At 41.3% G+C, this 12,190-nt stretch overlaps 1 protein-coding gene across 2 annotated transcripts in view; it reads right to left on the bottom strand.

Moving 5' to 3' along the window:
* The window catches only part of LOC147306067 (adenylate cyclase type 6-like), a 54,880-nt gene that overhangs the window by 8,488 nt on the left and 34,202 nt on the right, over positions 1-12,190 (bottom strand). For both annotated transcript variants that reach the window (XM_086279009.1, XM_086279010.1), the window contains exons 4-13: positions 10,697-10,846; positions 8,975-9,096; positions 8,202-8,313; positions 7,852-7,979; positions 7,560-7,718; positions 6,920-7,061; positions 4,117-4,245; positions 3,991-4,019; positions 3,758-3,905; positions 3,552-3,649 (exon numbers count right to left, since the gene is read on the bottom strand). In XM_086279009.1, the coding sequence (XP_086135135.1) occupies positions 3,552-3,649; positions 3,758-3,905; positions 3,991-4,019; positions 4,117-4,245; positions 6,920-7,061; positions 7,560-7,718; positions 7,852-7,979; positions 8,202-8,313; positions 8,975-9,096; positions 10,697-10,846 (1,217 nt within the window). The remainder of the gene's footprint in view (positions 1-3,551; positions 3,650-3,757; positions 3,906-3,990; positions 4,020-4,116; positions 4,246-6,919; positions 7,062-7,559; positions 7,719-7,851; positions 7,980-8,201; positions 8,314-8,974; positions 9,097-10,696; positions 10,847-12,190) is intronic.

The raw sequence follows: 12,190 nt of genomic DNA, 5'->3' as shown, positions 1-12,190 counted from the left end.
AACGGAGATTTGCCGTGTTGTGGCGTTAACGTCATTTCAACGAGATTAACGCTGACAGCACTAGTGGGAACACAATGAATATGACTGCACATTTATGCCGACATCATCCTAGTGCAAAGACAAGTGGAAGCAGACAAAAACAACAAACATGCATGCTACAAACTTTACCCGAGTCATTTAGACAGCCGTTAGCACATGATTCTCCTTATGGGGACCTGATATGTTTAATATTGTGGCGAGCTCAGACAAGGAGGAGACGGAGGTATCGTTTGGTCTTGCTTCCCGTGAGCTAGCCAGGGAGCACAGCCGTTTATTGACATCTGCAGAAGAACACTGCCGCTAGCTAACTGCTCAGCGCGGCAACCGCACAGCAACAACAACACACAGAGCGCCCTCTGACCCCGGAAAGACACACCGTCGCAGCGAGAAGGCGTCACCCGTCACTATGGCAACATAAACAAAACATAACTGTACAAACAGAACCCCGAACAGCCCTGACCCGCTACATAGCCCCCACCTAAGGGGTCAGTCGTCCCCGACGACCCCATTACCCCACACAAAGTCCTGCAAATGTCCAGGTGCCTTCTTTTGGCGCACCGGCCGGTCACGACCGGCGGGGGAAAAGTCACTCGGGTCAGAACATGGGGTGCCACCATCATCCCATTTCTGACACCAATGTGGCGAGCTCAGACAAGGAGGAGACGGAGGTGTCGTTTGGTCTTGCTTCCCGTGAGCTAGCCAGGGAGCACAGCCGTTTATTGACATCTGCAGAAGAACACTGCCGCTAGCTAACTACTCAGCGCGGCAACCGCACAGCAACAACAACAACACACAGGGCGCCCTCTGACCCCGGAAAGACACATCGTTGCAGCGAGAGGGCGTCATCCGTCACTATGGCAACATAAACAAAACATAACTGTACAAACAGAACCCCGAACAGCCCTGACCCGCTACAATATGCTGCTGAGAATATAGCCCAGAAGAAGGGTATAGTATAGCTTTTATTTTGGAAAGAGCCATTTCTCTGTAATAAACTCTCTTTTTCAAAGATGAGTGATTCCTCAATCAGATACAGGGCTTGCAAAATCGCTAGCCCGACGTCCCGGGGCTAGCTTTCACTTTGCAATCGCGCGAACTGTGTATAGAGAGCGACAGTACTGATTGGTGAGTGATGATAATTTGCGCACCAATTCCTCTGACATCGTCTTATCAATCGTTAGCTTACTATGCAAACATGACAAGTGAAATCTCCCGCAGCAAGCTTAAACATATGAGAGGTTGATCGCGCAGAGAATCACTGACCGTTATGTGTGTGTGTGTGTGTGTAAAAGCAGCAGGATATATATTTTAGTTCTGCTGAGCCAAATAAGACAGGTCAGGGTGAAGAAGTGACAGCCAAAGAAAAGCTTACCACAAAACGGAAAAGTTATGACAAATCAGACTATAAGGCAAAAAGAAAGTGCAGCTTTATGGTTTCATGGACAAAAGAATTTCTGTGGCTGCAATATAACGAGCTATATAACCGGGGCTGCACATAAGTGGTCCGCAGGTGCACATTCGCTGTCAAAAAAACAAAAAAAAAAAAACGCGCACAAGATATGAAGTTGCAACGCGTGTTTGCATACATAAGATTTTCTGGAGGAGGACAGACATTTGTTTAAAACTCTTAAAGATGTCGAAGAAGCTCCTTTAAGCAATTACTTTGGTGTTCCTCCACCTCCAAAGAAATGTCAGAAGGAGTCCGAACCACAAAAGAAGCTCTTGGAAAAGTGGTTGCAGGAGGTGAGCTGGCTTCAAACAAATGATGAACGCACAGAGAGGTGGTGCGGAATGTGCCGTGAAAATCCCACTCTAGTGGACAAAAACAGTGCTTTTTATATGGACGCAAACGCGCGTTGCAACTTCTTATCTGGTGCGCGTCTTTTATTTTGACAGCGAATGCGCACATGCGGACCACTTATGTGCACCCGTGTAAATAACATAATGTTCTGCCGGGTGTGTTGTTGGTTTTCTCTCGATTTCTGAGTCGACAAGCGCCTTTGTTACTGGGACCAGTCATTTTAAGAAAGGCCCCCAAATGCAAGAAATGCATTATTGCGCAGTCTGCAATATCTTTCCCAGAACAAACACCAATTGCAAATAACATACTAAAAATAAACCTGAAAAATCTGTTTAGAACAGCGTACTATGTTGCAAAGAGTGAACTACCACTGGCAAAATTTAGTAGTCTTTGCAAACTTCAAAAAGCAAATGGCCTAGATCTTGGTCCCACTTGCCTCTTACCTGTGACTTCAGCGGAAATTTCAAATTCAGGATCTGACACAGACTGATTCATGTCCTACACAGTTCTTACAAGTTCATAGAAATTTCTGTTCAATTAGAACCAAGTATTTGAGTTGATGATTGTAATTTTTATACAATGTTGTAATTTGTTTTTCAACAATTTTTTGTTGAATGTTTTGTTTCCTTTACAATATTATACTTTAATGTATAATATTGTAAAGGAAACAAAACAGGAAACAAAATATCAATCAAAAAATTGCTCTCTTTTTTTATTCGGGCTACTTACATTTATTTTGGGCTACCAAAAACTGAAGAGTCCCTGCCCGAAGGGCTACCAGGGATTTTGAAATTTTGAGAGCCCTGAGATATATTTATTTTTTTCATTACTTTTGTTTCAGCAACATTAAATTTAAAAACTGTACTTTTGAGTTAAAATATATATTTATAATTTTAATAAATGACAAATTAAAAAGGCATGAACATTTTTTTTGTATCGAAAAAATATCGAACCGTGACACCAAAGTATCGAACCGAACCGTGAATTTTGTGTATCGTTGCACCCCTAGAGCTTAAACACTTTGGCGTGAGAAAAAGCTAGATATTTCAGAAATAAAGATGAAATTATGAAAACTTTTTCATAATGAAGCCTTAGAATTTCTACATTAGCTGCAACAGTTTGGTCTTTATGCTGAAACCGACAACATTTCGCCATCTTTAACCATGGCATTTAATTTCTCTTTGATATTTGGGCTGATTGGGACCTCATGAATGTAAAAACAAATAGTTTTTTTACAAGATTTTTGTTTCTGAGAAAAATGAGATCCATAAATGAGGACATTCGTTTTAATTTTTGATCGAGCAGTGGCAATATCATGTGCTTGTACATGAATATCAGGCCCTTGTAGAGCAAAATTTTGTATTTTGGTCTAGGCAACCCAAAATGTGACGTCCACATATGTGGACGCCAGGTCCTAGGAGGTTAAAGTCAAAATACGAACGAGATCAGATCTCATAAATAACATCAGCATGTTTGTTTTTGTTTTTTGTTAATAACTTAAAATGTTTTACATCATTGGGGTTGTGAGATTTTTTTCTTTTAATCAATCTTATCTGTAAAAGGACAGATAAATCATTTCAGCTGTGACTCATGCAAAGGTACTCTCACAGAAACCAAGAATAGCTACAAATGAGCCTAACGGGTCCCCTTGATGGGGTTATACACAGAAGCATTCGCAGTAGAGCATTATGGGAATGGGTGAAATACTCACTGTGGAAAAATAACAATCTGTATGAAGGATATGAAGCAGAATACCAGCAGAGTACAGGCAACATAGCCTCCAAAACGATCGTCCACCTTCTTGGAATACTGCACAAAAAAAAGAAGAAATCAGAAATAATAGGAGTAGACTTTTCCACACATGGCTGATATTTAAGATAAAAAGCTTTAGCAATAATGAGGCATCACAGTTTTAACCTTTTTCTCCAGACTGGAAGTCTGGAAGGTGAGTAGAAACTTCTTAACGTGGTCTTTTCTTAGCTGGTCGATGCTGCGAGCGTCAATGGCCCGTCCCAGAAACTCATCCACCTCATCCTCTGGGTTCATGGCTTCCTGAACGCCACGGCTGCAAAAAGAAGAGGCACAGACTGAGCAGGCGATAACAGGGGTAACCCAATCAGGCAAAGTGGTGTGTCAGAGTCCGTGCTTACTTGTCTTTACTGGAGGTTTCATCAATCCCCTGGAGAAGAAAGAGAGCAGACAAAATTATGGTTCTGGCAGAAAAGCTGCAGCGCCGCTCTGTCGCTGTGAAGCAGCGCGTCGATGTCGAGTCTCACCATTTGTCTGAAGACTTTGGAGTCTTTGGTCCTGGTGAAGGTTCTGTCGGGAACCCAGCGTGGCATCAGCCCCTCGTTAGAGTTGGCTCTTGTCCGCTGCATCTTCGCCATCATCGCCTTCTCCTCCTTCTGCTCGGAGAGAACAACACGAAGGCTTGACCAACTGTTCTCGTGCAACACAACATGGAGAACGACAAAATGTGTGACTGAGGGTTTGTTTAAATTCTGGCTTTCAATTTTCCCACGAGGCAGCTCGGGATCTTCAAGAGGACTTCATTCACAAATTATGCTTTTTCAGCTCTGTTTCCTTCAATAACTATTACATCTTCACTATCTGTTATATCGCCAATGTGCTTCAAAACCTTTGTACTTTAAAGTAGTTCAGAAATATAAAATGATTTGAAATGAATCATTTTATTAAGCACTTCATTTTTTATTTTGCCAGCACAACTGGGAAAAAATAATTAACACCCTACTGTTAAGATAAGTGTAACCTGCTCTTACACAAAACTCTTATCTGATGATTTATGTTGTAATAATAAATGCTTTATAACAGGTATGATGACTCGGTGATTAGCCGTGTCGCCTCACAGTGAGAAGGTTCTGGGTTTCAAACCATCGTTTGCATGTTCTCTCCCCTGGTACTCTGTCTTCCTCTCACGGTCTGAAGACACCATAGGAGCCTAAATGCATTTTTATAATTAATGGAATTGTGTTTATTTCATATTCAGTGTTTCCAATGTAATATGTTAATACTTTTTAAATTGGCAAGACTTCATTGTTTTAAGCAAAAGTGAATATTCATGTTCAAAATAGGATTTACAGAGATGCAGGTTAGCTTCACTGGCAAATCTAAATTGATTGTAGGTGTGAATGCAAGCGTAACTGGTAGACTGTCTCTGTTTTCGCCCTGCAACAGACTGGTGGGTGTATCCTGCCTCTTGCCATAAGACCGCTGGCACAGCCTCCAGTCCACCATGATCTTAGGTTGGATAAATGGAAGAAAGTGGAGGGATGTGTTCCTGTGCTCATGAATACAATGTGGAAAGAGGAGAAGCTGAAAGTAGGCGTTTGGTGAAGGGACGTGTTTGTTTGCGCCTTTTGATTTTGAGACTATAGATATCAGGGGAAATCCAAACTGTGGCCATATTTAATTGTGTTCTTTTTTTGTATAATGTTTCATCTTATCAAGCTATTTTGTCCTTTCTTATTGTATTTTACTCAATTTGAGCTGTTTTACAGGTTATGTAATGTTTTAGCCAGAATTCCCCACTATATTTTATCCTATGTCATCTTACATGTTCCTCTTGGATTAGCGGGAGGTTGCTGTTTTTCCAGCTGCTGTATTTCCTGGATTATATTTCATATTTCAGCAACACCTGAAGCAACACACTCCCACCAACTCTTCTTTTGGCTTTAGAAGACAGGCCTGTTTTCTTTGGACTGATCGCCTGCTAAAGCAACAAAACTCCCAGTTTGTCAGTGGAATGGTATTCACACTGTATCTATTAAATCTATCTGGTCAAATTATGCCCTTAACATTCATAACTTTCATCAGACTTTCTGAAAACCTTGCCATTTAGACAAGCAGATGATTTTTTTACTCTTGAAGTTTAATTTCATGGAATTAGTCAACAAACTCAGAGCCAATATTGAACGTTGTAGAGTGCTGCCTTTAACTATGACTGTCAGGGTGAACCCTATTAAAATGGTGAGTTTACTGACTTTACTACTTTACCTACTTGTGGCTACAAGTCACACTGAAAGTCTAAGGCCCATCTACACAAGTCCAGTAGGGTGGGAGGCCTTGGGCTTCTTCTTCCTGAGACTCTACTACTGGGCAGCCAATTCAAGAGCCTTTGTTTATTGGAAGTGGATAGACCAATCCAGTGATGCAAGCAATGAAGATATCCCCCTGTGGGTACACCTTGAGACCTCAGTTGTTAAAAATGCATCCTCTTACTCTGTTATTCTCCAGCGCTGCAATCACAGACAGGCTCCTAGTGTCTCCTTACATGTCCCACTATGGCATAACCATTCTTTTATGCCTGCTCAGCTGGATGAGGTGTTAGATGCAGGTAGATGCAAACTGTGACTCTGGCAGATGTGTTACGGACGAGCATCATTTCCTTTATACCAAATACGGTCTTCCAAATGAGCATGTATTACACATTACACATTACTCATTACTTATATTTCTCATTTTCTTACTCGTTACTTTACTTTCTTGTTACTCTGTGAAATCCCTGTCATGTTGACACATATACAGTACGACTCTTCTTTTAGTATTTATTTTTTGGCCCTACGCGACTGGCATGTTCTCCAGATGGACTGGACCATAGCTTGGTGATTTTTTGATGCTCCATAGAAACCTTTAAGTCTAAATCTCCATATACCTTTGCATATTAAATTAAGGTGGTGTTATTTGTTATACAGATGGAAGAAATGCATAAGTATAAAACAGATATTCAGGGTAGATCTAACAAGAGATGGGGGCCTTGTCTTCAGCGATACCAAATGAACTGTCACAAGCAGTGACCTCTACTTTTTCCTCAAACCAATAGGATGTTGAATTTTGTTTATTTATTTTATTTATGTTCTTGATTCAGTTTTCTTAATGGCAATACTGTCATGGCAGTCATCTGATCTCTATGTATATTTTTAGTGTGTGACGACCTTTTTGTTGGTCCCTTTCTGGTGGGGTTTTTTCAGGTTCGACTAGAAAACTCTGACCAATGTCTCAATTTGGTGAAGATTTCCCCGCCTACACCTCTTATATTTGTGTGTATGTTTGTGTACTGACCCGTTTTTGGCTGCAGCCAAGGACCAGGAATGTCTCAATGCTGTTCTCCTTCAGATACGCATTCCTCTCACCTCCAAAACCTGGCTCCACCTCATAGTCCCCATTCAGATACTGCAACGTGGCCTTTGTGATGTGGATCCGCCTGGCAGGGACGAAAAGACCAGGAAGTGGCTTTATGTGGGGTGTTTATTTTTTTTTGTTTTTCACATTAAAGGCATACACAGGGGGACAGCAGGCATATATTAATAGCTCCAGAACTGCTGCTGAACATAAGTCAGGAACATGTTAGAAATGAATGAAACAATTTCTTTTAATTTGTTGTAAAACAACGTTCAAGAGCGCAGAAAGCTTTTCAAGTCAAGTCTCAAAATGGCCTTATCACTTGTACTTCTTGAAGTTCAAATATGATATTTTCATAACAGGAGAGCTTTTAACAACCTCCGACATCAGTACGAACTGTACCACCACGGAAAAATATGAATTCCAGACAGCAACAAATTATTTTTGAAGCAGTAGCAATTTAAAAACATCAAAACAAAACAAAGGGTAAAAAAATGATCGCAGTAAGTGGCCGTGCATTTGGAGTTCTTAAAACACTGTGATAGTTTTTACAAACTGTAAACGCTTCTCTCGCTCTCACCCTGCTTTGCCTCCCGCCTCCATGTGATTGGCCAGCGTGACATCATTGGACCACACATCAAACTGCCACTTCCTGAGTCCCAGCACGCCGCAGTGCACACGGCCACTGTGAATGCCGACGCGCATGTTAACGTTGACCCCTGTCACCTCACGCACCAGCCTGGAAAACAGAAACACACACACACAGACACACACGAGTGTCTCATCAGCAGTGGGAGGAATATGCAAAACACTGTAAACAACGCAGAAACAAACACCACATACAGGTGCATGTATACACTGTTTTTACTCACGAGATGGCCTCTATCATGTCAACACCCATCTCCACGCAGCAGTGGGCGTGGTCAGCCCGGGGTTCAGGCAGCCCGGACACGCAGTAGTAACAATCACCCAGAATTTTAATACGGAGACAATGATTCTCCTGAGGAAGAAAAGACAACAGGACAAGATAAAAATATAAATAAAAACACATATCCATACAGGAAGCACTTCATACTTCTCACCTGCTTTTAAACTTAAAACAAAGAAACACAAGAAACAGCAAAGGATAAAAAAAAATCCACTATCAACACTCTAAAACAACCCCTTAAACTGCCAAACTATCCCTTTTAGAAACAGACACAAGTAACGGAAGACTGCTTACCGACGCCAGTTTGTCAAAACGGGCAAAGAGCTCGTTTAGTGTCATGACCAGCTCCTGAGCCGTGCACTGAGACGCCAGGCTGGTGAAACCCTCGATGTCTGCAAACAGAATACTGAGGACGAGATGAAGAGGAGCAAAAACAAAACACAGTTAATCCTCGATCATGAGAGATAAAAACCTACGAAGCTGATTCAGTTTGATTTAGCTACACCTCAGCGATATACTATTGCATTATGTTACTATCAGGGCAGATGACCTTGAGAGAGGAAGGGTGTTTGACCTTAAAGCATCTGTGTGTGTGTGCGTGCGCGCGCGTGTGTGTGAGGGACCGAGTGCACCGTGTTTGCTCAGTGCTGTAATTGAATGTGTGCTGAAGCTTTCCATCTTTGGGGATTATCTTATCTTGGCTGCTGGTGATTAAGTATTCCCTCACTAGTGTTAATTAGCCTCCACTCTGCCAAACCACTCTACCGTCTTCTGACTCTGTGAGCGCGCTCAAACATGTGTGTTTTTGTGTTTATGTGTGCACCAACGTGAGTTAGCCATTCTTAGGATGAATTTATGGTATGATTTTGTTTATTTTCTCTTCATTTTATGGGATTAACAAAATCCTAACAGGCTTTTTAATGCTTTACAATGTCACATGTTTTTCAGTGTATCATGATATGACCTCTCTTACAACAATTATAGAAAAGAAAGACAATTTAGTAGCTAAAATCTGAATTCATGGGTTAAATGTTACGTTAGGTGTTGAGGCCACACGCCCGGCTGACCTGACATTGTCGTGTTTCTGGATATAGATCTTATGAAACATCATGTCTTCCTTCTTGGCATTGATGTCAGCCTTCATCTCCATGGCAACATGCCTCGGCAACACTGAAAGCAACAGACGTTCCTGGAAATCACAAAAAATAAACAAGGAAATGCAGATCTTGTCAGTCACAATTTTGTGGTTACATTTCTATATATGTGTTTGTGCCTGTGTTCTTATTATCCCATTATTTACAGAGACATTTAGAACTCATATCTTAGAGTGAGTAGCTCTGTGTGTTTGTGCTGTGGTAGAAGTCCAGATTTAGGCAGACAGGACGTGTTTTTTCTGATTTGTCTAACAAGTGTTGTCAGTGCATCCAGAGCCTGATATGCTGCACTTTTCTGCGCCCCAGATGTTATCCTTAAACTATCAAAAATAAAAGGGTGCCCTTTCCTTTCATTATCATGAACATGTCGGCATTTTTCTTTCCATCGTTCACAGAGGAACATCCTGTCAGCAGCTGAAAATACTTATCCTATCCATTTGAGAGACAAAAATATGCTTTTTAGTCCTCTGGATTCAGTAGCATGAGCTAAAAACTACATTTGTTTGAGGAAGTTACTTATTTCATTAATTCAGTTTGTCTGTTGGCAGGAGAACACAAAGATTAATGGACAGATTTGCATTGAGTTTGCAAGTGAAATTTTTCCCAAGTTAGAAGCCTTAGACAGATATACATATATTTCTTTATATAGTTTTATATAAAGATGTCTTTTGTAGGACCCAGGATTCTGTCGGAGCACCACACAGGAAATGGATGTCGGCACTGAGCGTGTATTTATTGATACCCTGTTTTCTGGGTTGGTCTATTGATGCTGATCTCATATGCTTGTTGCTTCATTTTATGGACACTGTGCTGTGAGATGGTGCTAATTCTTGGGTTTAGAATAAAACAGCCACTAGAATGTACCGCTGTCATGCCTTTATAGTCTATTGCTTGTTATGCCTCTCTTCAGCCCTCCTCCATTGTTGATAAAGCCTTGGCTGGCTTAAGAGGGCCTCAACTTCCTGCTACATCTCATCATACTCTTCGCTCAAATGTTATTCATGCTATGAGCGAATTTAAAGCCATTTATTAATTTAAACATAACAACTGTTTCAAACAACTTTTGTGTCAATCTCTAGTTTTTGTTGCTGCTTCATACTGAACCACATATAGTTCACTTTAACTGACATACATCTTTACAAAAAGAAGAAATAAATGGACTGTGCAGGCCGTACGCTTTCAGAAAGAGTCAAAACATCACTGCTTTCAATAATGAAACTGTTTGAGTATGGTGGTGTTGGTGACGAGCCCTCCTCCACACCAAAAGAGCTCATCAACAGCCAAACCAGGAATCAGCAAAGGTTCACATGCAGGTATATGTACTCATAAATGTACTCGTGTACATCTGATGTTCTTTTTCCTGGAGGACGTGCTTGTGTAAGTGATATTGTTCCAAGTAAAATGAGGGTGTTATATAGAATGTAGATAAACTCCTGACAATAAAAACGAGTCAAAGGTGTTTCCAGCGTCTTGGAGAAAGCAACCACCATGAATTAGGAGTGTCGCTAAATGTTGCAACATCAAGATCAAAAAGTTATGTTCATTTCTAGTCATTAAACACTGACACTGCAGAGAGACTCTTTGTGTTCTGTTGCAAATAAGTGCTGGGAGATAGAATTGTGTGTGCAGGTTTACCTGTTGTTGATTCTCCCTCTGCAGATGAAGCCGGGCCTGAATGTATCCTCTGGTCTCCTGGAAGGCTTGTCTCTGGGAAACCTCGGCAGGGTAGTGGGTACAGATGCCAATGATGTTGGTGCACAGGAAGATCAGGACATTAGCACTCACCTGGAGAGAGTGAATGGGGGGGGGGGGGGGGGAAGAGATTATAAAGCATTAGAAAAGAAGAAGGAAGAGGAATAATCAAACATGCACTAGCAACGCAGCTTTTACTGCTAGAAAACGGTCTGTATTAGGTACTTTAATCTTTGTAACAGTAGCGGCAGTGATGCAAACAGACTCAGAGATACAGGTGTTCAACTTCACTTCCTTCCATAAAAGGACACAAAACGATAACTGACGGCAGGGTTTGTGTTACACTCATTGTAAGGGTGAAACTACGACACAAGCGGTGTGAGTTTCATTCTGCTGTTTACCTTTTTTGTCATTCTGACATTTCAGTTCTCTGTTTGTCTCAAGAGACTCAAGACTGTTTGTGCATTAAGGCGCCTTTACACTGTGGGCCGTGTGTGAGAGGAACTTGGTAAAATATTCCATCGTCAGTCCAAAAATAAAAGTCCTAAATCACAGATGGCCGGTTTGAAGCTTTGCCGACCAAAATCGAGTCAAGACAGATGGTTTCCAGCAGGCTTCAGGAAGTAACAGAAACACTCACATCCTGTTAGAGCCAATGCTGATTTAATAAAATGCTGGCTGTTTTCTGTCAGCTATGGAGTCTGAAATAAACAGTAAAACAACAAATTAAAGTACTATAGAGGCAAATAATTCAAACAAAAAAAGCATGTTGTGTACTTTTGTCATGTTTGCTGCAGGACAGATAAAAACAGCAGGCCAAGTGCAACCACTTGTTGCACTTGGCAAAAACATTAACACATAGTTAAAAATCAAACGAAGCCAGAACATCATGTTTCATTCTGGCTTCGCTTCACTAGCTACTTGTGCTTTTTAGAGTCATCTCTGACTTTACTTTACTTCACCCCTACACTCCTGTCTGAACTCTCAGGTCATGTGACCTAAGCAGAAGCTCAGGGGGGACAGAGCAGTCAATTGCTGCCCCGAGGTTATGGAATAAATTGCCTTTTTGCAGTTAGACGGTGACCAACCATGACCTAAAACTTGTCTTAAAACACAATTATACTTCCTTAGTATTGAGCTACTGCAATATAGAGATCTTACTTCTTTTTAGTGGATGGTGGTTGTTTTTAATCTGCTGCGGTGTGGCATGTGATCTGCATGTGACTGATTGTCAGGGCTACACGTCCATACAGCTATTACTCTAAGATTCTTAGAAGTTCTTGTGCCCCTAAAGCCTCAGTAAAAACACCAACCTTCTTGTGATGGATGGTAAAACCCTCAATGTGTTTTGCAAGTAACAATAAACCGGTTGCCTCTGGGCGACCACTTTTTAGCTCAAATCAATTACACAGGTTTCCTGGTGGGACACAACCTGTC

Source organism: Aulonocara sp. 'chitande type north' Nkhata Bay, linkage group LG20 (genome assembly GCF_057382095.1).
Source record: "Aulonocara sp. 'chitande type north' Nkhata Bay isolate Kocher_YH1m ecotype deep benthic linkage group LG20, A_spYH_male_GT1.1, whole genome shotgun sequence".
NCBI classification, from domain to species: Eukaryota; Metazoa; Chordata; class Actinopteri; order Cichliformes; family Cichlidae; genus Aulonocara; species Aulonocara sp. 'chitande type north' Nkhata Bay.
Note: the sequence above shows the minus strand (reverse complement) of the source record. Positions and strands in the feature narration are given on the sequence as shown.